General features: G+C 51.6%; 1 protein-coding gene across 7 annotated transcripts; it reads left to right on the top strand.

Moving 5' to 3' along the window:
• Positions 1 to 220: 220 nt before the first annotated feature.
• On the top strand, positions 221 to 25,066 carry CARD19 (caspase recruitment domain family member 19). 7 transcript variants are annotated; one of them, XM_064518891.1, is made up of 7 exons: positions 3,772 to 3,849; positions 10,387 to 10,545; positions 11,406 to 11,548; positions 13,087 to 13,240; positions 16,981 to 17,040; positions 19,106 to 19,177; positions 21,061 to 25,066. In XM_064518891.1, exons 3-7 carry the CDS (start codon positions 11,438 to 11,440, stop codon positions 21,171 to 21,173), a joined length of 510 nt encoding a protein of 169 aa, XP_064374961.1. In that variant the 5' UTR covers positions 3,772 to 3,849; positions 10,387 to 10,545; positions 11,406 to 11,437; the 3' UTR covers positions 21,174 to 25,066. The 7 variants fall into 7 exon arrangements, with proteins under 7 accessions (XP_025958619.2, XP_025958618.2, XP_064374964.1 ...); XM_026102834.2 differs by lacking the exons at positions 3,772 to 3,849; positions 10,387 to 10,545 and adding an exon at positions 221 to 359 and having other exon boundaries at positions 16,981 to 17,022; XM_026102833.2 differs by lacking the exons at positions 3,772 to 3,849; positions 10,387 to 10,545 and adding an exon at positions 221 to 359.
• The last annotated feature ends 1,783 nt before the right edge of the window (positions 25,067 to 26,849 follow it).

Genomic DNA, 26,849 nt, shown 5'->3' with positions numbered 1-26,849 from the left:
TGTGCCAGCAGCACCGGGTGTGCCAAAAATACAGAGGATACCGGCAGACCACAGTCACGCCGTATGCACCTCTAGACAGGATCAGCGCAAAAACAAACCCCATAACTTTAAGTAAACGAACGCCGCGGTTTGCGCAGCTGAGCCGTTAAAAGCAATGGCAAAACGCCTGCGGGCGGCCGGCACGGGGGAGCGGGGGCCGTGCGCGCATCCCAGAGCCGTGCGCGCTCTCCGGGGCCGTGCGCGCTCTCCGGGGCCGTGCGCGCCGCCGCCCGCCCGACGTTACTTTCGTTTGGGTGGCCGCGCAGAGGGCGGCCGGTGGCCGCGGTGGCGCAGCCGGCGGAGGATGCTGTACCGCACGCGTGAGTGCCGGGCGCGGGCGCGGCAGGCCCCGAGCTGCCCCCGCGGCGAGCGCGGACGGGGAGGGGGCGCGGGGTGGGGGGCGGCTGCTCGGGAGAGCGGTGCCGATTTGTTTCCTTCCTGGAGTCTGGTTTTATAGGGAAAAAAACCTAGCTAAAACTCGCCGAAGGGAGCTCAGGATGTAACTTGAGCTGTCAGAAAGTGTTTCATTGTGTTTGCTTACGCACAAAGAAAGGCTTGTTGGGAAGCTGCCTGCACTCTGGGTTCAATTTATTCCTAAAGAGATCCAGTCCTGTTCAGCTGTGGGAACATAAAGAAAATCATATTGTGATTTAGCAACAGCTGAAATAGGGAAACGCTATATGCTGATGCTGCCGTGACAAGGGTAGCATCTAATAAGTAAAATAATTCAATTAAATAAAGCAAATCAGTTTAGCAGGGGGGAAGCAGTAGTCGCTTTTGCGATTACCCAGCCAGGAAATAGACTGGCTTCCCTGTACGCGCTGCAAAAAAAAACGGTATTTGGCAGGTCACTGAGAGCATGCACTGGATTAGGAGATAAAAACCACAACCGAATCACACAGCTTTGGAAAATAATTGGGCTCCATCGATAGCGCGTGCCTGCGGCGGCAGGGAGGGAGGGATCTGGGAAGCGCAGCTCGCGCTCTGACCGGTGCGAGGACAAGCGTGACCTGCCGCGCAGCCCGCGCGGGTGTCCCAGTGCCTTTCGCATGCAGCTCATCGCTCTTAGCGCTGGCGAAAGCAGGAACACCAGATCCGGCCCCGCTCTCCGACTGGCACGGACGCGGCGGCGGGTGGGATTTCGGCTGCGGCCCGGGCCGTGGTGCGCGGGACTGTGGCCCTCCCCGGCCCGCCAGGCCGGCCCGCGCTCGCTGTGTAAGTCGCAGCGTACCCGTGCTAAGGTTACAGCAGTCGTACGTGCCGCGGGCCTGAGGAGACGATATATTTAACCTTTGGTTCTTGTTTCACTATCTGAGTCTATAGGCCGAAAATAGCCGTGTCCAGGAGCGTGCCGATGTACGCTGCAGCGCTCTGCAGTCGTTGCTCTTTCGCTTCCATTTCACTCTCAGTGCTTGGAAGCACTCTCTCCTAAGAGTTAAGTTTGTATTACAGATTTCCATCTGTGTCCCGTTACGAGTTGAAGGGTTTCGGTTTTCTGGCGTAGACCCTCACAGCGATGCCGGTGACGTTTTTAGCAGAGCACGGGATGCTGTGAATGCACAACGGTACAAACCGATCATGTTAACGAATCCTCGGCGTGCCATGCTGCTGGTGCCCCCTACTACTGCGCGGCAGCTATTGCTGCGGTGTTTAATAAACACATGAAATCCTCTAAAAAATAAAGAGATGAAAGGAGTCATAAAATGACAATTTCCTTTCCACAAGGTGCCAGTGTCTGTTACTGTTACACGTTGCCAAAAGTGACTTTGATACGGGCATGATCAGGGTCTCTATGGGCAACAATAATTATTTTAAAAATCTGTTTTCTAATATATTTTTCACGTTGTTTGGAAAAGCTGCATCCCACAGGGTAAACAGACTAACCTGAGGCTGCTGACACTCCGCTCGGCTTCCCAAGGAGACCCGCTGTAAAGGCCACGGGATTTTGAGATGTTAAAAATAACTGAACGAGATTTTTTTTTCTATCTTCTTACACTTCCTAAAGATAAAGAAGCTGCTTTTATTCGTAGCACAAAGGATGGACGTTTGCAGGAGTAAACGCAGGTTTTCGGGTCCCTGGCTTGTTAAGGAGGCAGCGCCCGGCATGTCGTGCAGGGCACGCTGACGTCCAGCCTCTGGGCCACACGTCCAGAAGCGACGACGGGGCCTTTGAGCCAAACCCTCAGAGGTCCCCGCGGGAGGGACCCGTGTGAGCAGCCGAGGAGTCACCGCTGAACCCGCCCGGAGCTGAGGCTGCCCGCGGGAGTGCGGCTCTCCGGCCAGCGGGGCGCCGGGGGCTCGGCCAAGACCTGGCGCTCCCCGCGCTGCCCTGGCCTAGCTTCTAGGCTTCACAGCACAAGACGAAATCTGTTAGCGACGGTGCACTAAACACAGCTCGCTCTGGAGAGTCATGCGAACCTAGACACGCGTATGAACGAGACTGTTCAAACGCTGCTCCAGCCACACGTGCTTCTCCGGGAAGAGCAGAGGGACTGCCAGCCGGTGCAAAAGTAACGGTGGGAAGAAGAGCTTTGGGAGTCTCTTGGGGTTGTCTCTAAGGGGACAAGTTCAAATGTCAACTCCCAGCTTTTAACCAGCCCCTGTGTGTTGGTGTAACTTTCTCACTCATTTGGGTTCAAACGGCCTGGAGACAAAACAGGGCTAACTTTTCCGATGCCCCCGCGCCTCTGTCTCACGGTGGCCGTCCATGCGGTAGTGGTACGCCTGGCGCAACGGTGCGGCTTGGTGCGGGGAGACTTGGTACCTAAGTGAGCCGGATCAGTTTGCCGGGAGGTGCCTCGCTGAACCACCACCCGCACACGCGACAGGCCGTGCGCAGAGGCTCGGGGACGCTCGGGCCCTCATCCCTACAGGATGCTGCGGATGGGTCTCGCGGGGTGCTACCGCCGTTCGGGCTCTGCGAGGTTGCGGAGCTGGTGGACTGCAAGGCTGCGGCTTGCGAGGGTGGTTGCTGGGCTGAAGCGCTGTGCCTAAAAGTCTGAAGGCAGCCTTGCCTACCACAACTTCAGTCTCCTCAGAAGTCTTCTGTCCCTGTTTGCTATAAACATTTTCATGTTTTTGGCACAAGTCGTAATTACAAATCACCCTGTATGTTTGCTTACTAGAAATCTAGCTTTCCCAATATGTTAAAAAATACTCGATTTTGCAGTTAAAAATATCTGCGGTAATAAATAATATATCTATTTGCTTATCCCAGTTTGCAAACTGAAGGTTGAGCTTTGCGTCTGCTCCTTCAGCGCTTATATCCAGGAATGCCACATTGTCCCCCACCCCCCGCTGGGAAATTAAATCCTCGCGGAGTTTTGCGCCAACGGGAGCTGTAGAAGCACACGGGTCTCCCTGCACTTCCTCCCCGCGGGGCCGATACACCCGCGTTAATTAGACGCCTCGCCGGCAGCGTTTCTTCGGCTGGGAGGAGTCGTCCTTTCTCCTCGGGGCTGAATCGGCCAAATTTGCCTCACACGTCAGAGTGGTGGTTAAACGAGCGTGCACGGTTCTGTGGCACGAAAAGCGCATTGTGCCTGTGGAGGTGTGTTGGGTACTGGAAAAAAGGTAGAAATGCCATTTCGGATAAATCACTAATTGTGCAATTAGTTGTCTGAAAACCTGGCGGAGAGGCGGGCGGGGCGGGGCCGCAGCTGAACGGCCGCCCGGGGGGGCCGGGCCGGGACCGCGGAGGGGGCGGCGCTCGCTCCGGCCGCCCCGGCCCCGCCGCGCACCAGGAAGGGCGGCAGCTGCCGCGCCGGGCCGGGCCGGGCGGGGCCGAACCGGGCCGGGGCACCATGGCAGGTGGGTGCGGGCGCGGCGGCGGCGGCCCCGCGGGGAGGCAGCGCGGCGGCGGCGGGTGCGGAGCCCTCCGGCAGCACCGCCGCCCGCTCCGGCCGCCTGAAGAGCCGCAGCCCCCGGCGGGGTCGGGCTCGGGCTCGGGGTCGGGGTCGGGGTCGCGAGTCCCCCCGGGGCACCGGGGCGGGCTGGGGGCTCGGGGCACCGCGCTCCGCGGTCTCGCGTGCAGCCTGCTGCCCTGCGCCCTCCGGTGCCAGAGGCAGTTGCTCGGCTTCAGCAGGGCCAGGCACGTGGTTGCAATTAAGCATACGCTTTATTCCTTTTTTTTTTTTAATATACTGTTTAAGGACAAAGGGATGCCTCGAGGCATTGCGTGTTGCACGCCAGCTCTCGCGCCTCAGCACGCCGGCGGCAGCGCGTACAGCGGTTCGAGGAAATCCGTGCTGCTTGTGCCCAGCGTCGCTCCTGTAGCTGCAGCGCGAGGTTTCCGGGGCACGTAAAGGCCCAGTTGTTTTATTTAGTTTTCCTATGAATGTCAAAGGACTGGGAACGTGCATAGGATAATCAGCACCGTGTTCAAGTATCAAGAGGATTTAAATATTTTGTTCACTATTTTATTTACTTTTTTTTCCTATTTTAATAGCTATTTCAGAGAGAGGTGAGTTACTGAATTTGTTGTGAAAGACTCTTGATTCCCAGTTGCTAGCACATGCCAGCAGCAGCAGCGCTTGGTGTGTGGTTGAGGCTTGGAAGGGACGTACGGTGTCTCAGGCTCTGCATCATCCTTTCCAAACCAGAGGAACAAACGGGCACTCCTCCTCCTAGGCCGTCTGTTCGGTAACCAGTGCAGTTTGGTTATCTCAGACCACTTCTCTGCAGCCAGATCTTCTCTTAAAAAAAACCCCAGCATGCCTTTCTTGGGCTGTTGAAGGAAGAAAGCCAAGGACTGAATTAGTATAAAAACTTGCATTTTGTTTAAGTTTTTTTTCAGCTTTTTCCTGAGCTCCTTCAGCAGGGAGCTTGCGTGGACGTACACAGACGATTGGTCACAGCCTCTGGGTTTAACCGTCAGCCCGCGGTTGTAAAGTGCATGCAAATCACCCGGGAGCGTTATGGGGAAGTTGCAACCTGTGTTTGCATTGCGCGTTAGAGACCGCTGCAGTTTCCAGAGCCGACGTCTGCACGTTGTGTGCGTCCCTATGGAGAGCGTGGGAGAGAGGCATCGGGTTTTGTGCCTGCCGTATGTAAATTTATCCGCTTGTCATTATCCTGTTTGCTTGGTAAATCAGAGGAGGCTTTTAAGGGGAAAGCAAATGGAAGATGAGACCATCACAGAGATACAGTGGTGCCCGAGGAGGTATCGGGGGGCCTTGGGTGGGTGTTGGTGGAGTTACCCGTTGGAAACGGACACACGCCTGCAGGCACTGGTGCTGGCGCTGGCGGAGCGCGGGCCGGGACTGGGGAGCGAGTGCGGCTAGAGGCTGCAGCGGGGCCGGCGGGGCAGCGTGCAAGCAGCGCGGGGCGGCTGCCTCCCATAGTGGGGCGCAGGGAGAGCGGCGCCGGCTGTCCGGTCCCTGCCCGGAGAGCGTGAGAGTTGCCCAGACCTGCCGGCGGAGAGCAGGGGTTCGGTGTGACCCGGGTACGTAGGAGTTTCGCTTCTTCATGCCCTTGTGTCTTCCTGGCCCCGAGTACCCTGGGTAGGTAACTGCTTTTCCAAAAAATATTTTAATTAGCTGCTGATCGTGGGCCTACAAATTTGAAATACAGCTGGGTTTATTAATTTAATGTGATCAATAAACACGCGTGGCAGCCCAGAATCCAGCATGAGGGTGATGGGGCTGGGTAGTTTTATCCAAAAGAGCAGCAAAACCAGGCCGTGGAGGGGTGCGGGTAAAAGGGGCTGAAAGACGAAAATCGGGTTTGCTCTGCACCGCTGGGTATCCCTGGCACAGCAGCCAGCGGCAGGCGGTAGCACCAAGCGTGGGGCCTTTTACGGTAAGAGCAGTTCAGCAGCATTACACGGGAGTTTTTGACAGCCAGAATAACCTGGTAGTTATCTGTTATCAGCTGCGCTGTGCCCATAGCTAGCGATGCCGTTCGGGAGCAGCAAGTGTTACCATGGACATAGGCCAGAAGAGGGAGAGCCAGCCCCGGGCAAACCCTGCTATTAAACCAGGGAGGGCCCTGGGATGAGTCACGGCACCGGTGGCAGCCTTCCTGCAGCGGGCAGCCCGGCGCGCTACCCTGGGACGCGGCCAGGCTCCTGGTAAGTCTCGTGATGTCCAAGAAGAGGATGTATTTCAGCAGCTTTAACATGCCAGTGTAGTGTAAGGGCTGGTCGCCGGCAGCTCCTGCCAGGAGCCTGACTGCCCATTTGGAGTGGGGCAGAGGGATCTGTCGCTTTGAAATGGGCTACGATGGCAGTGGCTTTTACCTGAAGGTGAAAAATGACGTGCGTGGTCATCGTTACTGTCACTTGCTGCTTGTGCATTTATCGTAACTGATTTTATGTAATTTAGTCTCTGTTTGAGGAGCTACTGGCTGCAGGTGACGTGTCGTCTCTTGCTTTCCTTGGCCGTCCCTTGGCTGTGACGGGTACTGCGTTTCCCTCCGGAGGCGAGGGCAGGTTCCCGCTCCGTGTGTTAACGTGACGGGCACGCGGCGTTGCCCACCAGCCTGCTGCGCGTCGGTAAGAGGACAGAAGTGCTCGAGTGTGACAAACATAACTTAAGTGTATAGTAAGCGTAAGTCAATAGCACAAAAGTATTAGGCTTGTTTTCCTCTTTATTGTTCTCAACTGTTAAAGACAATTCCCGAGTTTCCTGTCTCTTTTTGACAAGTTTATATTTGCTATGAGCAAGGAAAATACTAATCTTTTTTTTATAAACAACCTCTCAGTCAACTTCAGTGAAATAGTATCTAATCTTAGTTGTGCCAGTCTCTCTTCCATGTTAAAACAAAGCAAAAAAACAAACAAAAAAACCCCCAAAAGCAGTGATACACTCCCTCAGTTTCTGTTACTGATTTCCATAGACCTGCTTTTGTGACTAAACCTTAGCAGGGTTTGGCCTTCCGATTCTTTCTGTCCTCTGCTGATTCCTCCTTTCTGTTGGAGTAAAGCAGTGAGCTGTGAAAGTGTATTTATTCTGAGGGTGTTAAAATGCCCGGCACTGCCCAGGCTGTTCTGCAAACTGGTTAATTGACGTCGTCTCCCCGTTTTGCTACTCTGGACTTTCTAGGCCAGAGTTGGGTATTGGAGCAACTGTTCCTTCATAATACAGGTGTGACTTCTGCTTAAAAACAAAGTCTCCTTAGTATAAATATTTTAAATTTCCCTTGCAATAACTCTAGTCTCTTTGAGGCAGTGTGATAGAAGATGGATATGCAAAATATCCCAAACAGCTAGTCCCCAAATTCTCAAGACTTGAAAACACATCAGCCACAATTGTGCAGTTATTTGTTTAGAGTTTCTGTTAAAATGTACATAATGGGTGTGTTCAATATTAAAAAGCTGGCAGTGCATGAACAGTGATAAAGTGAACCTGATAGCACAGTCACAGAGTCAGAGGAGAGCTGAGGTTGGCAGGGACCTCTGGAGAGCATCTGCTCCAACCCCCTGCTCAAGCAGGGTCACCTACAGCAGGTTGCCCAGGACCGTGTCCAGACGGCTTTTGAGCATCTCCAAGGCTGGAGACTCCACAGCTTCTCTGGGCAACCTGCTCCAGTGCTCAGTCACCCTCACAGTAAACAAGTTTTTCCTTAGGTTCAGACGGACCTGCCTGTGTTTCAGGTTGTGGCCGGTGCCTCTCGTCCTGTCACTGGGCACCACTGGCAAGAGTCTGGCCCCGTCCTCTTTACACCCATCCTTCAGATGGTTATACACATTGATAAGATCCCCTTGAGCCTTCTCTTCTCTGGGCTGAACAGGCCCAGCGCTCCCAGCTCTCCTTGTATGAGACCCGCTCTGGTCCCTCAGTCATCTCTGTGGCCCTTTGCTGGACTCGCTCCGGCAGGTGCACGTGTCTCTTGTACTGGACCCAGCACTTACCGGGGTGGCCTCGTTAGCGGTGAGCAGAGGGGAAGGATCACCTCCTCAGCCTGCTGGCAGCACCGCCCAGGACACCGTTGGCCACCTTTGCCTTGAGGGCACGTTGCTGGCTCACGTTCAGCTTGTCCACCAGCGCCCTGGGTCCTTCTCCGCAGAGCTGCTCCGCAGCGTTGGGCCCCAGCCCGTGCCGGTGCCTGGGGTTGTGCCTGCCCAGGTGCGGCGCCCGTCGTGTTTGTTGTGCGGCTCGAGCCCTGTTTGTACAGTAAATCACCCGTGGCATGAGAAGTGGCTGACTTGCACGGGAGCAAGTCCTTGCTGTGGTAAAGCCGCTGGCGCTGCTGGGGGAAGGGAGGAGCCCGGAGCCCGTTGGCGGGAGCCGGCCCCGCGGGACGCTGGGGGGACACGGGCCTGCGGCGGCCGCGAGGGAGGTGAGAGTTGCTGGCCGGGCAGGCTGGTCCTGGAGCAGCGCCTGAGGGCTTCAGACACGCGTGTGCTGTTGAGATACAGCCTTATCGCCCCGAAGCAGGGCGCCGCGTCGCAGCCTCTGGGACTGTTGGCTTTTTAACGCAGTCGCTGGAGCGCGGTTCTGCCGCGGTGGGAAGCTGCCGTCTCCAGCCCGCCTGGCGCTTGGGCGCAGTCGCCGCTCGTGCGGGTCGGGCAGAGATTTCTCGGAGCTGGGAGAGGGGCAGGATTTCAGGAGAGACGTACTGGAAATCGCTCCTGGTCTGCTTTTACTGAACTAGGGCTGAGCTTGATAACCTCTCTTCAGGGAGGTTTAAACCTTGCACCCCATCCCAACGCCAGAAAGAAAGTAACTTGGAGGGGGTGAGGATCCAGGCAGGTAAAATGTCATCGTGGAAATGGGGCAGGGAGCAGGCGACTTCAAAGATACTGCTTAAAAATGGGGCACCCCACGGGACAGGAAAAGCTGCTTCCTGGCGCTGAGCCAGGCACGGGTTTATGGTAGGCATCGCCTAGCAGTATCCTCAAACAGAGGCAAAAAATCGTCGTCTTATCTTTTCTCCAGCCTTTTGGCTCAGGCGGGGAGGAAACGGGGCCACCCCAGCGACCTCCGTGCGGCTCGCGCTGCGTAACGCGGTCTGCAGAGCGGGAGCACGCGGGTTCCCCGTGGCGAGAGGCCCTCGGTAAGGCTGGCAGCGGCGTGACGAGTGCCTGTCAGCGAGAAGGGCCGTGCCTACGTGGCAGGAAAGCGCTCGTAACCGAAATGCGATCTTGCATCGGTCCCAATTAACCCGTCTGCTGTAACTGCCGCAAACGTGTCTGTGCTGCGTGCATGGCATCGGCGGTGGCCAGGGAGCAGTAATGGTGAGCGGGGAGGAGGAAAGGAGATGACTCCTCAGGCCTGATTTTATTTTACTTTATACGCTCATTTTATGGGGTCCTCGCAGGGCTTTTAGAACTTGCTGCAGGTTTTTTTTTAATTCAAATGCTGAGGCAAATACCTGAAGCTTAATTGTTCTGCTAGCGGTAAGACCCTGGGTTAATGTATGTAATACACTGAAAGCTTGCAGAAGGTGCAGAATTGCATGTGCCGTGCAGTCTGCAACTCAGCCACTGCACGTGATGTCAGCGAGGAGCAGGAGGAAGGAGAAATCCCTCTGCACGGAGAGGGAAGGAGGGAGGAAGCAGGGACGGGGCACTTCACTCCCCAAGGCGTTTGCATGGAGAGACAACTTCAGTGTCCTGCTGCCTGAAGCCCAGAGGTCCCAACTGAGCCTCTCCTATGTCTGGATGAGTAGATTTAAGAGAGGAAAGCTGGATTTCAGACCTGACTCAGACACCATGGAGCTCCTTGCAGGAAGAGGGGGTTATACAGCAAATACGTCGGGACGTTTCTAACGGCGCACTAAGAAGCCGCCTTGAGATACAGCAGTGAGAAAGCAGGAACTGGGAACACGTGGCAGTAATACTGCGTCTGTATAAAGTGCGAGACTGTAACAGGAATCCTGAGGGGCCTGTGCAGTTGCCCCTGCCTGTGCACTATCGATAGCTGTGTGGTTTTATGTGAACAGGAGCGACTCGGGCACTAGGGAAGGTGCTACTCCATCATGATCGTGTTGGGAAGCTTTCCTAAACCCTTCCCTGTAAACGCTACTAATGCTGCACAGATACAGAAAAAGGGCAGTGTAATGAAAAACCCCACGCGATGCAGAAAGGGCAGGGGCTGTGCATGGGTGCTGTGCCTTGTCTCAAACTTCTCTTGCTTTTTTCCTTCATCCTCTTGTTCATCTTCTGTAAATAGTGGGGCACAAAGGTGCTGCTGCTTGTGCATTTTCTGGTAGCCCAGATACTGTAAACACGTGTGTGTGCTTTACACAGAGGAATATTCTGATGTTTTTCCCATGCACTTGAGTACATGGTGCTGTACCCCAGGGTTTACGCTGGCTGGTGATGGTTGTAGAGCAGACTCTCGTAGGCTGGGCGTTTTGATGCTTGTTTCAAACGTGGTCACGACCCTTCTTCTTCTCCCGCAGCAGTCTGTGGAACCTGTGTGCGTCTGCGTTTGAAATAGGGGCTGTGCACAAAGAGCTGCGGGGAAAGCGGTGCTCTCAGAGGGGAACTGCAAAATTGTCTGTCGATTTGGAAATGGTGCCAAAACAACAAAGCAAATCCGGATTTGTGTATTTGCTGAGGTCTGTGTTAATATAAAAGATGTTTTCTTTGTATGTGTATTTGAGTGCACTTTTACAGCAGAGAGTTATTGCTCTTGCATGTTCTTTCTCCCCACTCCCAGGTGAAGCGGAGGCAAAAGCCCTTCCCGTTTGCCTGAAAGGACTTGGTGGCTCTTTAGCAGAGCTGTTGCTCCTGATGTTGCTGAGCTATTTCCATCTGGGGAGGTTACGCCGCGCGGATTGCTGCAGCCTCCCTCCAGACAGCAGGCAGCACGGAGCGCTGGGGCACCGGGTCGCGTTGGCGCTGACCCGCTGGGGCTCCTCGGCCGCCTGTTGTGGCTGGCCCGGCCCGGCGCTGCGTATCAGCTCCACTGACCTGCGCCGAGGCCAAACACGTGTCCTTTTGCAACGCTAAGTAAGAGCGGACATCGCTCTGCAAAGCACTTATTTACGTTAAAAATTTTCTAAAACACTTTAGTTTTAAACTCTGTAATCTGACTTCATATTTATAAATGGTGGAAAAGTTATCTTCAGTGATTTGGCAGCTTTAGGGCCGAATGGCTGCAGTGATTGTGTTTGGTTAGGTATCCATCGGTGCTTGAGAGGTATAAATTATTTAGAGCACTCTCCCTTCGGAAAGCGAGAGGCCGCGTTGCTGGCTAGCTGGGAGTTGCAATGGGTATGATCTGGAGTGGATGGGTCTTTGAGAGCCTGTGCGGCATTTCCCTAAAAGGTGGTTCAGACTTCAAAAGTTAGATGACAGTAACAATTTTATATTTCCGTTTTTAACCGCTGCTAGGTAAAGTGACATTTACAGAGCTTAAAAGTGGGTTTGCTAATTAATTACTGTGGCTTGTTCTCTGTGTTATTTTTACCCCTAGATCAGTCGTACTGCATTCGGCTGCAACACGACATGTATTTTCTTACAAGCAATAGCCGACTGAACGAGCAAGTGGTGGATAAAATCATTCTTCAGCTTAATAGAGTCTACCCCCAAATTCTCACCAACGCAGAAGCGGAAAAGGTAATTTCATGAATTTTGCTGTGTCCCCGTGTGGAGCGGCATGTCAGGAGATGGCCCATACTGCCTGCACTCGTGTCTACAGAATTATCTCTGGGGGCTTTGTCGGTTTTAATTGCTGCTTAATAACTCGGAGCAGTTGTGTTGGAGAAGGGGTCGTTTGTCCAAGCTGCTCCAGTGATGGGGCTGGGAGCTGCGCGAGGGGGACGGAGGTGGTCACGTCTCCAAGAGGCATGGCTCCACCTGGAAGAAGACCACTTTCCTTGGCCTGAAGATTGCAAAAAGGTGCAGCTGTTTTTAGGCAGAAAGTTCTTTTAAACCTGTGCAGAGTGAAAGTATTGTGCTTGCCCTCTGGGGCTTGAGCAGACACTGAAATCAGCAGGGTCTTGGCAAATCAGTATTTTAGCATTAATAATAATGGGCCTAATTCTGTCATAATCAAATGAGAGTAAGAGCTGCAACACCACCAAGCAGCGACTTGGTGGTGTAGATCTGTGCTAGATCATCAGCTGAGCCAGTCTAGCCACAGAGTTATGCAAAATAGCATGGTGTGCACAATTAAAGGAAGTCTCGTCCCGTTAAGAGCTTCAAAATAAATGGGTCAGGAATTTATGGAACCTCATTTGTGACTTCTACACTTTGCAGACAGAAATAAACTGCTTTCCTGCAGGTCCCCACAAATTTCTGTCAACTCTACAGTGTACACTCGACCTTGTGGGAGTTTTGTTGGAATAAGGAGTGTTAGATCAGATGTGTTGTATTGCTGTCCCCCTCGAGAAGGAATTGATCCTAACTAAGTGCACTGCTAATGTTATCTGCTGTGCTGGCCTGAAATACAGCGCTTTGCTGAGACTGTTTTTGGACACTTTCCAAATCAGCTGGAATCGGTTTGATGCGCACAAGGCTAGGTGCACGTTTTCACTCTCCTCGTCAGGTCTCCTAATGTTCATCACTTTAGACTATAGAAAAAGCACGTTCTGCCGCTGCCGCTTGCCCTGTTGCCTGAACGAGGAGCCTTCCCACGCGATGCGCTGGGCGTGCAGCCCTCAGCTGTGCCGCAGGCAGCGGCACATGTCACCTGGGGTGATGAGCTCCCCTGTACCGGGGACGGATATGAACAGTGTGAAGTCCTTTACTGGGGTGATCACTAGTAGGAAAACTGAGGAAAAACTTGAAAATGTTACAATTTCTTGCAGTATTTATTGATGTTGTCTATTTGCTGTCAGAACCAAGTTGTAGAGTAGCTAGATCGCATGCAGAGAAAACATCAGAGGCGGAGGGGCTGCTGCTTCACTGGGACAGGAACAGCAGTTCGGGGAGGGCAGAGGCAAGGTGCTCCCCGTCAGGCAGTGTCTCCAGGGTGGAGGCGGGTGGCTTGAAGATACCTGTACCGAGCATGTGCTTCCTATGTTCTCCTTGTTTCTGTCCCATTCTTTCAGCAACGTAAAACCAGCCCTGAATCTTCAGTCCCCTGCAAAGCGATGAGAGATTGACCTCTAGCTGCGGTAATCTGTCCTCTGATGCGCGCTCCTCTCTTGCAGTTCAGGAATCCGAAGGCGTTGCTCCACACCAGGCTCTCGGATTTGATAAAGCACCTTCAGAAGAAAGGCGAGAGACACTGCCAGGAGTTTTACCGGGCTCTGCAGATCAATGCCGAACAGCTGTATAATGACCTGCCAAGCAGGAAAATCTTAAGTAAGTCGAGGCGCCTGTGGATTTCTTCATCTGTGTATTATAAAACCTCATTTCAGAGACATTTTCTGTTTAGTTTATTTAAATATTTTTTTGATGCATTAATTCCTTCTGACTAGAAATTTCAAAAAGCAGTAAGGGGATTCGACTGCACGGTTCTTGTTATTTGTTGACTGCTATGGGCTGTCCAAATTTCTCTGATGGTCCTGAAATATCAGCCTCTGTCTTTAAAATACAATTTAAATACCACATGTAGGACTCAGAAAAATAACTCATATGAAGTACAGTTTCTTTTTACTAACCATTGCTCCTTGATAGCTTGTTTATTTTCTCTGCAATTACTCTGACTTGTAGCAAATAAGAGCATTACATTGAAATAACCTCAAATCTGTGAAACAAATTCTCAAAATCCTATTTGCCCAGAAGCTCCTTAAATCACTCAGTTGCGTCGCATTTAACATGGGGCGAACATGTTGTTGGATCATTCGTGGTTTATAGGCCCTTGTGATGAACTTTTGTATTCATCCCTTAGGTCACATTTTGTGCAGCTGACAGGCCTGACGAGGTCCTGAAGCCCCTCTCCCCTCCCTCCCTCCATAGGTGTATATATATGTGTGCACTGCAGAAGAGCTGATTTGATTCTCTATGCTACAAAGCAGCTCATTTCTTAAGGGAAAAGAATCAAGCCTGCCACCTTGGGATGATAATGCTTGATTTTTTTTTTTAATTATTATTTATTTTATTATTTTTTATTTAGCTGGAGAAAAAAATGATGTGCCAAAGGGATGGGAAATATGTAAATACGTTCAGGCATTCAGCGTACTGAAATGACGTGAGAAGCTTGAGGGAAAGCTCTGGCAATTAAGTTAATGAAGCTGCAAAGGGGCTGTAGTTTAAGGAGACCTTATAAAGTATCTACCAGCTTCACCAGTCAATTGATCTGTAGCTACAAGAAGCTCCCCAGTTACGTGCCAGGGGAAATTTTAGCCGTGCAGGTCAAACTCCAGTGAGATTCAAACTGTTAGGCCAGAAATACATAGGTTAGAAAAATTAAATGTCTAATTTTTATTTCTGGAGTAGAAGTGGCAGGCAGAGTTGTCGTTGCTTGTGAAGACGTTGCATCGTCTAGCTTCGCTCAGCCGCCTGTTCTGGGAGGAAAGGTCCGCGCGCAGCCAGCCCGGGCGCCCGACGGCCGGGAGGCCCCACCGTCCTGGGCTGCGCGGGGGCCGGCGGCGCTCACCCGGGTCCCGGCCCTGCCTTAGCAGCCTTGAGGCCGTGCTTTCGGTTTGCTCTTCGCCTTGCAAGAGCCGTCCCCGCCGTCCCCTCAGCCGGGTAGTCTTTGGAGCTGTCGTTCTGCTGAGGTGGAGCTGGAGGGCGGCAGGAGGTGGTGCCCGCTGCCGGGAAGGCCGCAGGGAGCCCTCGGCGGCGGGGAGCAGCTGCAGGAGTCAGGCCGTGGGCCCCAAGGGTGTAATTTCGAGAGCGTAGGGAGGGTTCAAGAGTTTGAGAGGTGCTGGAGGTGCGGAGCAGGCGGCCCGGGGCCGCGTCCGCGCTGCATCGCCCAGCGGCGTCCAGGGCGTCCCCCCGCCGCTCTGCGGCCCCGGCGCTCCCAGCGACGGCCCCGCGCTGGGACGTGCTCCCGGCCCGCGCGCCTCCCCGGCGGTGGCAGCCGCCTTGGGCAGTGACTTCCCCAGCCGAAGGCAGGACGAGATGCTGCAGTTCCCCTGTTTTGACGTGAGAGGGGATTAACGCAATGACGGTGTTTGCGTTAGTGTGTCTGCTGCTTCCTAGGAGCTGTGCAACTGAGACCAATGTTTGCGTTCTGCATCAGCTGCTTGATAAACACCCGTGCAGCATTTTAAACTAAAACCAGAGTTTTATTCTTCAAGAAAAGCTTCCTTTTCAGCCTAAGCCATTATTTCTCAGTTAAGTGAATTTTTAGCATGTGCAATGTTAGTGTTACTCAAATGTTACTCGTACGAGTAGTTTTATAAAATGTAGCTCAGAGCACTTACCAGCTGACACTAGATTTTGTAAAAGTGAAGGAAAAAAGGGAATTCCTAACGCGGGGCCTGTGTTTTAAATGCAGATTGAATGGGAAAGAGCAGTTATAAACGCCTGAAAATGATTTTGGTGAGGCCACTGACAAACCGGCCAGGGCAGAGGTCTGTAACGGAGTACATGCAGCTGTATGGATGAAAAATATTTTCTATGGAGGAAACCTTTAAAATCTTGTTTTTAATTATTTTTAAAACCACTTTAAATCTTGCACCAGAACCAGATTCCCCCGCTTTGCCCAGGTTCAGCAGTGGTGGTTGCATTTGCCATGTCTGCACGTTCCCACTAGAGGGTGGGTTAGGCCCGCGGCCGGCACCGCTTCGGAGCTGCCCAGGCCGATCCCCGTCTCCGGCGTGACTCAGAAGGTGGTTTTATTTCTCTGAAGGGTGGCGTAGGCTAGGGAGAGAAGGGATCAGAGCAACCCCCCCCACGCACACACACACCCATGCAGCGACAGCCTGCCAAAAGCGTGGAGGGAGACCTGCCTGCGGCCCCTCGCCGGGGGGGAGGATGTCTTCGCGCACCCCAGCATGGGCAGCCTGCCCCACTGCAGCCCTGGGCACGTCTGCTGCGCCGGCCCCGCGCACGCCGGCAAGCGACATCGGTTATAAACCAAAAAAGCTGCAGTTCTGTCCTGTCGACGGCCGCGTTTGGAGTGCTCACTTTTTTAGCTTCGAAAAACCTTTGCCACCCGGTCTCGGTGCTGCCCAGGTTTCCTGCAGCCGGCGTCATCTCCGCATCCCTCGCCTAAAGGCACGTCCTCCCCCGAGTGCTGCTGCCGGTCCCGCTGCCCAGCACAGCGCTGGAGGCTCCCCTTCGCCTGCCCCGTGTGTGTTGGCATGGTCATAAGTGGGAAAAACAATAATACGTGGGCCAGTCCTGGATCCGCCTGCGCCTTGTCTAGCGCCGCGAAGAGCCTATGGGGCTGCCTCGCTGCAGAGCTGCTGCCTCGGCGCCCGCCCCGCTCTGTGGGTCAGCCTCCTTTTCTACTTCATTTTGCAGAAAAATGTAATCTAGAGCTAAGAATTGTTTGTGGCAAGTGTGAGCGCACAGACCTACAGCCTTCGAAAGCAGCTGCACACACACTAGCCCAAGAGCAGAATTTGGATGAATAGCCTGTGCCAAGCAGACTGTTGCAAGTGCTTCGTCTGCCAGCTATATTAATGCCCGGAGATTCACTCGAGAATAGAAAGGATGGTGATGCATCAAGTCAGAGGAGCGTTTCCAGATTAGCACATACTTTGGTTCGGAAGTGTTTTGTATTTATTGCACTGAAAATTTCTGGCATTGCGGAAGGATCAACTCCTGCTTTCCTCAGCTGGGAAACAGTTTGACTGCTCTAAACCCGTTGCACGGGCCGATAGCGCTCGGTAGCTACCCGGCAGGTCTGAGTCGGGGCACTGCCATGCTTGCTGTTACTCATGTGGTTGGTGCTTGACCAGACCAGAGATGTGTTGCTAGAGCTATTTATAATTGCATTCAAATGATTATGTGACTATGTCTTTTAATAAGCATATATCCCAATTTACCTATAGCAATAATTTGCTTTCAGGAGTGGCTAACATTTTGTGTCAAAATTGGGTATTTTTCTGAAATGTGGTACTTCATGCAATTTTGCATGTGCTGATTATGTATGTGTGTTTGCCTGAGCTGTGCACTAACTTTTGCTGTGTTGCTTTTATTTCTAGAAACTACAGATTCCACAGAGATAGCCACTGACAAGGAGAAATGTATGCTAAATGACAGGGGTAAATAAATGCATACCGTGTCACCGGATGGAATGGCTTTTCAGATTAAGATGCAATTTATTTTATCATGTAATTGCATTTCATGTAACAAGTAGTTTGTTTTATGATGTCTTTACTGTTGCTGTTTAAGTGGTAGTAATAGAGGAAAACTTACCAAGCTGCTGTTGAAGAAAACAGTGCCAGGAAATTCAAGAGACTGTAGAGGCTAAGCAATATCTACAAAACTGAGACAGAAAGCAAGATGAGCAAGGGGGAACTTAAATGTATTTTCCCTGGGAGAACCTGTTAAGCTTTTTTTTCCCCCTTCCTCTTCTCAATGCCCAGATTACAAAGGGTTAGATATTTGATTCACCAAAAGATATTTGGAGCTGGAATGTATGGATAGTTTTACCTGAAGAAAAAAAATTAATAATTTTCAAAATTCATAAGGAAATATTTTATCACTTGAGTTTTAATTGGTATTTCATTTAGAAATTTAGATTCTATTATGAGAGAATAAAAGCACCTTATATGAAATATGCCTTCTAGGGGCATATTCTAGGGATTTCACTTGAAAGAAGACTTCAGTGAGGGACAGAAGCACAGTTTAACTCAATATATATATTTTTTTACTTTGTTACTTTGAATATTGAACTAAATTACATTTCACCTCACTATTGCTGACTGCAGCATAACAGCACAGGCATAGCAGATAAGGTGCTTGGAAATGAGAAAATGAAATTTCTATTCTTTCTCATGCTGCTGAAAGAGCTGGGCTTAGGCTGGAGCTTATTCAGTTGCTCACTGCCCTCCCTGGGTTGTTGCATCTGCAGGAGCAGCTAAGCCTTCACTCCACTGCTGTTTTTAACATCCTTGTCCGTGTGGTCAGAGCCACCAATTTGTCAGCCTGGAGCACGTTTGTCCTTAAATTGACAGATGCAGTTTAATTGTAACTATATTCATAGCGAAGGAGTAAATGCAAACGGTGTATTAGATAACAAAGGAGCAGCTGTAAATCTCTGTGAGGTTTTGTGTGTGGATAAGTACAAGCTGGAAAGATTTTATCGAACACCAGTATTGAACATCCTCATTACCCTGCATGTGACTCTAGGCAGACGCTTTTAAAGAAACGTTCTGCTTTAGGTGAGTGGGTCTGCAAATCACTCTGCCTTTCAGCTTCCATCAGTATTGTAAACAGGAACAGGAATATATGGTTTTGTCATGAAAGTGTGGTTTGTGGAACATCTGTATATTTAATCACATACAGTCCTTCTCTGCTCTGTTTTATCTAAATGTGTACATAGATGCTATCTAAATAAATAAGACCTGTAGCTAATGAAAATAAGGAAAATCCTATGTACCAATTGCAAACAAAACAACTGAGCTGATGGCTAGCATTGACTTGGGGTCTGGCTTCGGTTCTTTGTTTAACTTCTCTGGCACCAGTTATTTCTGTGAGGCCGGATCCTGCAGGCCCTTTGCAAAATGAGGGCAGCAGGTAATTGAAGCCAGTGGGAATTCAGAGCATGGGCTCCGCAGCAGGATCCGTGGAGAGCAGTAATTCCCCTTATTAGGGAAAAAGAAGACAGGCACAAAGCTAAAAAGGGGAGGAAAAAACCCTAAAAAACTACTTCTAGGAGACTGCAGTCTCATATGATGTATTCTTACCCCATGGGCGGTACATTGACCCCATGGGGGCTGTTTATGGGGTAAAATACTACATTGTGTGAGTAGGGTCCCAAGAATCCGATTCATATTTTGTTGTAAGATTTAAAGGGTTTTTTGCACAAAGTTTTAGACTATATACAAGCATCTAAGGAAGCTTTCACTTACATTTAATAGGAGCTTAGCTAGTTAGACAGTCGAATAGTGAATGGTGTCAAAGTAACTGTAGTAAAAACTAGTTACAGTATAGTGAATGTACTTTATAGTACGTTAACTGCAGAACAGATATAAATGTGGCTGTGCTAGCTTCATCTGAGTACACTCAGCTGTGCACACGAAGAGCAGTAGATGTTTTATTAGCTTGGACAAACTCCCGCTCGTGTGCTCCGTCTTAATATGTTCCCTTTTTTGTCTTCCCTAGGTCCCGTGTTTTTCCTTGCTTGTTTCAGCGTTGCTGCAGGATTTGCCTTATTTTGGTACTGCTGTGACTCAGGTAACCTATTCCAGTGTTTTTTCTCTGGGTTGCCTTACTTTGGCACGTGCCTGGGGAGAGCACTGTGCTTCTTGATCCAACGTGACTGACTTAACGGAGCGGGTCAAGGTGTCATCATTCATTAATGAGGCTAGGGCACACGCTGCACGTCAGACCTGCCGAGGTATAAATAATGGATAGTTTGCCTATGGAAGATGCCACAAATAAGGGCTCTTTTTGAAGAGAGGAGTCATGTGAACTCCTGTTGCTATAGCAATGGGTCAGGATGCCCAGCAGTCATAAGGCGAAGGCAGGAAAACAGACCCAAGCCTTCGGGGCTGCACGTCCTTCGGAGGTGGCTGGAGCAGGAGTGAGGCCCGGGACGTGGTTTGCTGAGCCCAGCAGCTGCAGCAGGCAGCTCCGGTGCTGGCCGTGGGTGCACACGGGGAGGGTCTCCTCCGTGGGTGCCCGCACAGCACGGCGAGGAGCTGCCCCAGTTCCCAGTCGTCCCTTCCCCTCTCCCTGCGTTGCTGTGAGGGCGTCAACTCTTAGCGGAAAGGCTAAGCCAAAATTTGGGGGAAGATGGTATTTTAAACCACTGCGGAGAGGTTCACTTGGGTACATCCCTTGGAGCCTTTAATTATAAGCAGCAAATGGGCTTCTTAATATCTGATCCCAGGTATTTAAGTAACTGCCCGGCCCTGCCCAACCTGTCCATGTGTCCACGTGAGTCAGCTACAGGGAACCAGGGGGTCAGTGCTGGTGGGCGCCATCCCGGGGGAGAGGGCAGCTGGCCGGAGGGGCCGTTTGCTCCGGGTCTTCCCCCAGTGCCATGGGAAGCGCTGGTCTGCACGTGGGGCGTGTGGGGCAGCAGCCAAACTCCATTCTGGATGAGAGCCTTCTGCTCCTCGCGTCCTGGTCGTAGCGCTTACAGCTGGGTGATGTTTTTGCTTCCTTTCCTAGAGGTCCAGGCCACTTGCTTAGCCACCATCACGGACATCTCGCATGTTGTGGGAGTCTGGGCCGTGCTACCCTTCGTTCCCAGACCAGAGGCCCTCAGCTGGGCTTTCCGTGGAGTCGGGGCTTAAGGTTGAAGGGGAACCGTTAGACCATCTAGGCTAACCCGTGTGTGTCCTTAGCTGCCATCGCCTCCCATTTCCAGGCTCAGTCACCACCTTTTCACAGAAGCATTTCCAGAAAAGCACTTGGGGCCCAATGCAAAAAAAAACAGAGACACCATCACTTTCCTTGATCATTTGCCCCAGTTAATTGTCCGTAGTGTTAAAGTGTGTGTCGTATTCTCAGGGTGAATTTGTTTCAGCTCCAGCCTTTCGTTTTTGTCACTCCATTTTCCACCAGATTGCAGCCCTTAGGCTGTCTGTGCCAGCTGACACTTTGCGTTTTCTCCCAGTGGAGGTGCTTGTGCCTTAAGTCACCTCTCAGTCTGTATTTTTTGCTAAAATCAGCAGCCAGAGCTCTCTAAGGCCAAGGCTTGTTTTTTCAGTTTTTTTTTTCCAGGGTTGGGGTTTTTTTTGGTTTTTTTTTTTTCCAGTTTTTGTTGCTCTTTCCTGAACCTGTGCAGTGCCTCAGTGTCTCTTGTAAGATGTGGCCACCAGACCTGGATGCGATAGTCCAGGCTCAGACTAGCCAGTGCCACACGCAGGTGTAAAACTGCCCCCTTGGCTAACTCAGTAAGCTCCCGTTCAGGTGTGTGAAATTGCAGCAGGCCTGACAGATTCATTGCTACCCTGTCGTGGCAGTTGATGTATACAATATTGAAGGAAACAGGCTTTCGTCTAGAGTCATTTTTATTGTTTTCTTTTTTTTTGTTTGCAGATGCTATTTATTGGAATGAAACTTACTATTTTCCCTTTCTTTCTTTCTTTCTCCCACGTATTTTTTAGATACCAAAGTCCTAGGAAGAGCCAGGAGAATCTTGGGCTTTTCTCCTATTATCATAGGAAGACATGTTAGAAAGATTTGTATGTTGTATTTGGAAGACTTACCAAGGAATTAAGGAAGAGCTGCCTCTTCGCTTGTCTGTACAGTATATACCTGCCAAGGGAAGACAACGGTGCATGAATATTAATGTACTATACTCTCATACCAAAGATTTTGTTAACTAGCTTCATCAATAATTGTGTTGCCTTAAGATGTATTCAGAAGCTCAACTATATATGTCCTTCCTTATGGGAATGGACCATTTATTTTTGTAAATGCTTATTTTAAAATATTTATCATTTGGATAAAAATATTTTTAATACAATCTTTAAAATGATATCCTAAGTGATTGTGGGTCTTAAGCCATGTTTGCATATATGTGTTTTATACTGGAATGGAGGAACACAACAGTTTAAAGAGTGCAAGTCTGTCTTTTGTGATAATTAATTTAAGAAAAGCACTTAAAAAAAAAGCCCACATGCACTCAAAGCCTTACTAAGAAACGGATCTCCATCTCAGGATCGTCTGCTTTGTCCAGAGCCTTTACACTTGCTGCCTGAGCTCAGGTGGGCACCGGCGCCTCTAAACGTTACCGGTGCCAGGTCCCCGTGTGTGTGCCGAGTCCTTGCCGTGTTTCCTGAGCCTCGTGTTGGTGGCTCAGCCCAGCCTGCCTCGGTCGTGCTCGCGCTGAGCCCTCCGTCGTGGTTCGCGCGCGCTGGAGCTGGCGCGGACCGTAGCCCGGCCCGTGGCCCGTCTCAGGGACTGCACTGGCTGGTCTGAAGCGCTTGAAACTGCCAGGGAGGTTTTTCAGGGTTATTTAGTCTTTTCCAGTGAGGTGTTTTGGGGTCCGTGTATCTAAGAAATGGAAGTAATCCGACATACTTTGCAGGGACTTAAGTGCTGCGATGTGGAGGCATTTTATGGCCAAAAATGTGTATGTTTACTTGAAGAGTCTGAAGCTGTTTGTGATGTTATTTGATCATGTTCTGTTTTCTTCTGTGAGCTGAAAGCTGAAAAGCTTGCGGGAACCGCTCTCAGCACACAGTGTCAGAATGAAATACGTGGGGGAGGTTCAGGGAGTCAGGACTGCAAGTGTGGCATGGGGGGTTGCGTGGCTGCACGAGCCTGGTCGTGCTGCTGCCTAGCTCAGCAGGAAGGGCTCCCTCCTCCAAGCTGGAGGTCCAGGATTTCTGAACCAGGTGTGAGCAGTGGCATTTTCGGTGGGCAGTTCTTCAGTTCCCGTAAGCGCATAAGGAACAGGGGAGACCGTGTCCCTGCGCCTGGCGAGAAAGGCTCTTGTGGCTGTTCTTTCCCTGGAAAGCGACTTCCAGATCAAATTTAATGCCACGAGGGGAGCTGGTCACCTGGACGAGTCGCAGCTACATCGCGGGTCACTGTGCATTGACAGGTCCTGCGCGACACTCCAAGTCATTTGAAGTGGTTTTCTCAAAACAGTCAGCTGGAAAATTATCTTCCAGCTTTGAATTTCATTCATACTGTAAAAAGTGTTACCACCTTCTCCAAAGCAAATCGTCTTGTAAGACTGTGTTTCCTTCCAGGACGAAGCTCACCAGCGAGGCTGGCAGGCCTGTGGTCCGGGGAGGACGGGCTCCGGGGCGCAGGGTTTACACCGCTAGCGGTGCCTGAACCGGCACGGTTAAGGCGAGCTTGGTGGTCTCGGTGCACGCAGGTGTACCCCCCGTCAGCAGCGGGCCAAGGGATGTTTTCAGCTGCTTCATAGCCAGGTTGGTGCAACGCAAAATGCAAAATGATGCAAGTGCCGTACACGCAACACGAGAGCACTCTGCAGCGCAGTTTGTTCAGGTGTCTCCTCCCCTGCCTCCACCCCACTGTCTCCTGCATCCCTTTGATTTAGTATCCATGGGGAATCTCACCAGGGAGAAATCCGTGGCAGAGCCGCAAGCGTTGCCCGTGGAGTTGGCCCGTGGTGCCCGCGGGGCGCCCCGCGGCTCTGCTGCCCCGTTGCACGGTGATGGCCCTTGTGCTGCTCGCCGCCCGGGGGGAAGGGCTTGAATTGTGTTCTGGTGTTTCCTCTGTGCCTTGCCCTGGGTCTGAAGTCACAACAACTTGCTCCAGCAAGCTGTCGCTTAATGTATAACATTTGAAATGAAATGCAACTCTGCACTGCTGCGCAAATCCTACAGCAGCTGGCTTTTTAAGGCAGCAGAAAAAGGTATTTCTGAGATGCAAAGGGGCTTTAAAGCCAAGTTGGTCTTGAAGCCAACTTTGAAGCCTTGTTAGAGGGGCAGTGTTTCATTTTACACCAAAAACACTGTTCAGAGCAATGTCAAGAGTCGCATCTCATTTTAAAGCAAATGCGGAGGGCTTGTTGCTGCGAGGCAGATGCTTTCTGTTTGGGTTGTCTGCCGTGTTACCCTGAACAGCAGGCTGTCAGTTGCTGGGAGCCGTTGCCGAAACCTGCGGGAGTTATCGGTGCCTTACTGAGTCTGAAGGCCGGATTCTGCTGCGCGTACGGGTTCAGGGACGCCTGGCTTTGCCTTGCCGGCAGCCCTACGAAGCCGCTCACAGCCCCAGGAGCGCGACGGCCGTGCGGGAGGCCGTGGCCCTCCCAGTGCCTTGAGCCAAACGGCTCTCTTCAGCTTTTAAAATAGGAAAGTTTAGTAAAGGCTATGGTATATTTCTGCTCTTTTTGAAAGTGCTCAAGATGCAGGTGCCTCTCAGGAGAAAAGCTGCTGGGGAGATCTCCTTGGTTTGGCCTGGGAGGAGGGAGGGAGACTGGACGTAGATTCAGCCCAGCATCACAAAAACCAGAACATTTGTGTCTTTATCAGTGCTAGTTTTTACTGATTAAAAAAATAAGAGTGAGGCTTGCTATAAAACTGGCAGTGCCTAGGTTTGTGTAATATGTAGTCTCTGGGGAAAGTGATGACCGGGCTCCCTTCCCTCCTTTCCCTTGCCCTTCCCTGCTCCTCAAAAGGGGTTTAAAGAAATTGGGTGGAAGTTCAGGCGGTGTTTTGTGGTTCTCTGGGCTAGAACAGAGTTGGAGGCAAGCCCGTTGGGAGGCGGCTGTCGCCTTTGAAGGTCCTTCTTTCAGGATACCAAGATTTAATACGCTTCTCCGCAAGTGAGTCTATGCAGCAAATGCCGACAGCAGATGCAGCGATAACTCCATATTCAGTTCCTCAGGGAAGCGTGTGTGTACCCGTTTGGAAGTCAGGTCCTTCGAGGGAAGCAGTGTTACTTGCTTTGAAATAAATGAAGTGGGGTCTTGGGTGAGCCCGGCTAGGCGCAGAATTCCCGCTCCCCTGTCGGCTCGGGGAGAGCTCGGCGTTTACTGCCCAAGCGGTTCAAGAGCGAGCCAATGTTGCGGCCCCCGAGGCAACGCGAGCGGGCACGTGGCCCTGCTCCTGGAAGAAGTTCAGGCAGACAGGCTGGACGTCTGCACCCAGAGAGAGCTGGGAGCGAAGTGGCAGCTCATACGGTGAATTTGCACCAGTCCCTTTAAAGCAGGACTGCTACTTGGAGCACTTTGGAGCAGCACTGTGTGCCAGCAAGCGAGAGCCGCAAGCGTGCGGCAGGCCGGGCTGGAGCATGGTGGGCTGCTTCAGCGCTGCTGCCTGGCGTTGTGAAGCCGCCAGGGCTAAGCCACCCTTTCTGGTTCTTTGATTTGTGATGCGTTTTTTTCTCATACTGTAATAAAAGGAAACTTAAAATACATTTGGTCAAGATTTACTGTTGTGGATGCTTTTCACAGGTGTTCTGTATGCACAAACACTCTTCCAGAAAAATGCAATGCCTTACCTGGGTAAGCAGTGCAGCTGCTTACACCTGGAAATGCAAGCAGTTCGCTGTACTTCACAGGTCCTGTGTTTTATAATCATTTATCCTAGCGTATGTCTTCTCTAATCCTAAAGAAGTTAATGGAATGTGTTTTTTTAATGGGGTGAAGCTGGCAATTAAATTGTAATAAAGTCTGTACTGAGAAAACTGCTGCTGTGTTTCTTGTATTCAATGCTTTGCACTGACTTCCAGAAGTGTCCTTGGCCCTCTCGTGGCGGCAGTCTGCTGACGCCCTCCCGTTCCCTGCCGTGCAAGGGTTAATAGTTTGTCTTTGTCATTTCTGGCAAGATTTTTAACTTTTTCATTTGGTTTCAAAATTCTTTGCAATTTTTGTGATCTCTCTGTTCAGTGATATGATGCAATTAGGCATGATGCATTGGTGCAAAGCCTGGGCGTCCTTTTGCTAAGCCTTGACTTTGTAGCACTGTGGTAGTCTGATCAGTCACTGCCTGTCCGGACTTGCTTGGAGGCCTGCATCGAAGGGACTTCCACACGTGAGTGGTTTTAAGGGTTACTGTGACCACACAAAAATGGGCTTTAGGTGATGAGGAAGTGCAGACAGATTCGTCACTGGCCTGTGGTTTTGTGTAAACTTTGAAGAGGGCTCTGCTGCGCTGGGGGCTGTGACAGGACATTGAGGATCCCACCGAAGCAGCATGTTGCTCCGACGGGAGGAGGCTCAGGTGGAGGCACCAGGCTGCTTGGGTACGGACGGCAGCTGCCGAAAAGCAACCCCTGCCCTTGTGCAAAGTGTAAGATGGTATTTCAGTACAAAGCTGCAGAGCTATAGGGTGTGGGGAGGGGTATTTTTGGTTGTGCTTAGAAGTTGGCCACTGTGTAGGTACGCTATTGCTGCTAAATGCAAAGGACACCTGTGGCTGAAGAGGGGCTGGGTATGCAGCAGCACAGCTCTGTTTAATTCAGCACCGCTGGGCTCTGTGCGTGTGTGTGCACGTGCGTGCGTAAAAGAGCATTTCAGGTGAATCCTGAATTGCCCTTTCTATTTTGGAGCGCAAGCCATTGCATGCCATGGTTGCAAGGAAAAGCTTTCTTACATTTTGCTATTCGTAAAACTTTAATAACCTCGTGCCTAGTAAAGCAGAAACCTTTCAGACTCGGTTTGCGCTTGGTGAGTGGTTTCTGCGGGAGGCGGCCGGAGTGTCCCGCAGTGCCCCGGTGGGCCGGGGCCTCCCGGGGAAGCCCTGGCAGGGCGCGTTTGCGCAGGCGGGCTGCAGTCCGGCACGGCTCGTCTGCGTCTGCACCCGCGGCTTGGCACGCTGCAGCGATCGGGCTCAGCGTAGGGGGTGGGCGAGGGGTAGCTGGGCACAGCCAAAGCCCTCGGCTGCCGTTCGGTGCTGAGGGCTCGGGGAGGAAAGGAGATCCCGCGGCTCCGGCTGGGGACGTGGTCCAAGGCGGCAGGGATCCCCCCAGCCGTTGTCTCGGCTGGGGCCAACGTCCACGATGTGATATCTGACCTCACATGCCTACTAATACATTGACTTTTTGGATCATTTTCTACGTATTTATCCACAGGTTCCTTGGAGATTATTGCCATTCCTCTCATTTTTGGGTAGCGATACATTCTGTAACACATGGGTTTAGGCTGATGCAAGCAATGCAGCTTACAGGACCCAACTGTGATAACCAGCCTGAAAAACACACACACTTTAAAAAAAAAAAAAAAAAAAAAAAAAGCCCAGATTTTTGACTATCCCTCGGGTTTTGGAGCGGCGCAGACCGCGGCAGGGCGTTTCTGGCAGACGGTCCCTGCCACCTAGCCGCTGCTCCTGCCCGTCCGCCATCGCTGCTGCCATTGCTCCAGGCGACGGGCGGCCCCAGATCCGGACGCGAGACACCTCCCGCGGCCTCCCCCTCGCTGCGCCGGTGCCGCCCGGCACAGCTCGCACCTCGGCAGAAAGGGGGGCATCTA

Source organism: Dromaius novaehollandiae, chromosome 12, assembly GCF_036370855.1.
Source record: "Dromaius novaehollandiae isolate bDroNov1 chromosome 12, bDroNov1.hap1, whole genome shotgun sequence".
Lineage (NCBI taxonomy): Eukaryota > Metazoa > Chordata > Aves > Casuariiformes > Dromaiidae > Dromaius > Dromaius novaehollandiae.
Note: the sequence above shows the minus strand (reverse complement) of the source record. Positions and strands in the feature narration are given on the sequence as shown.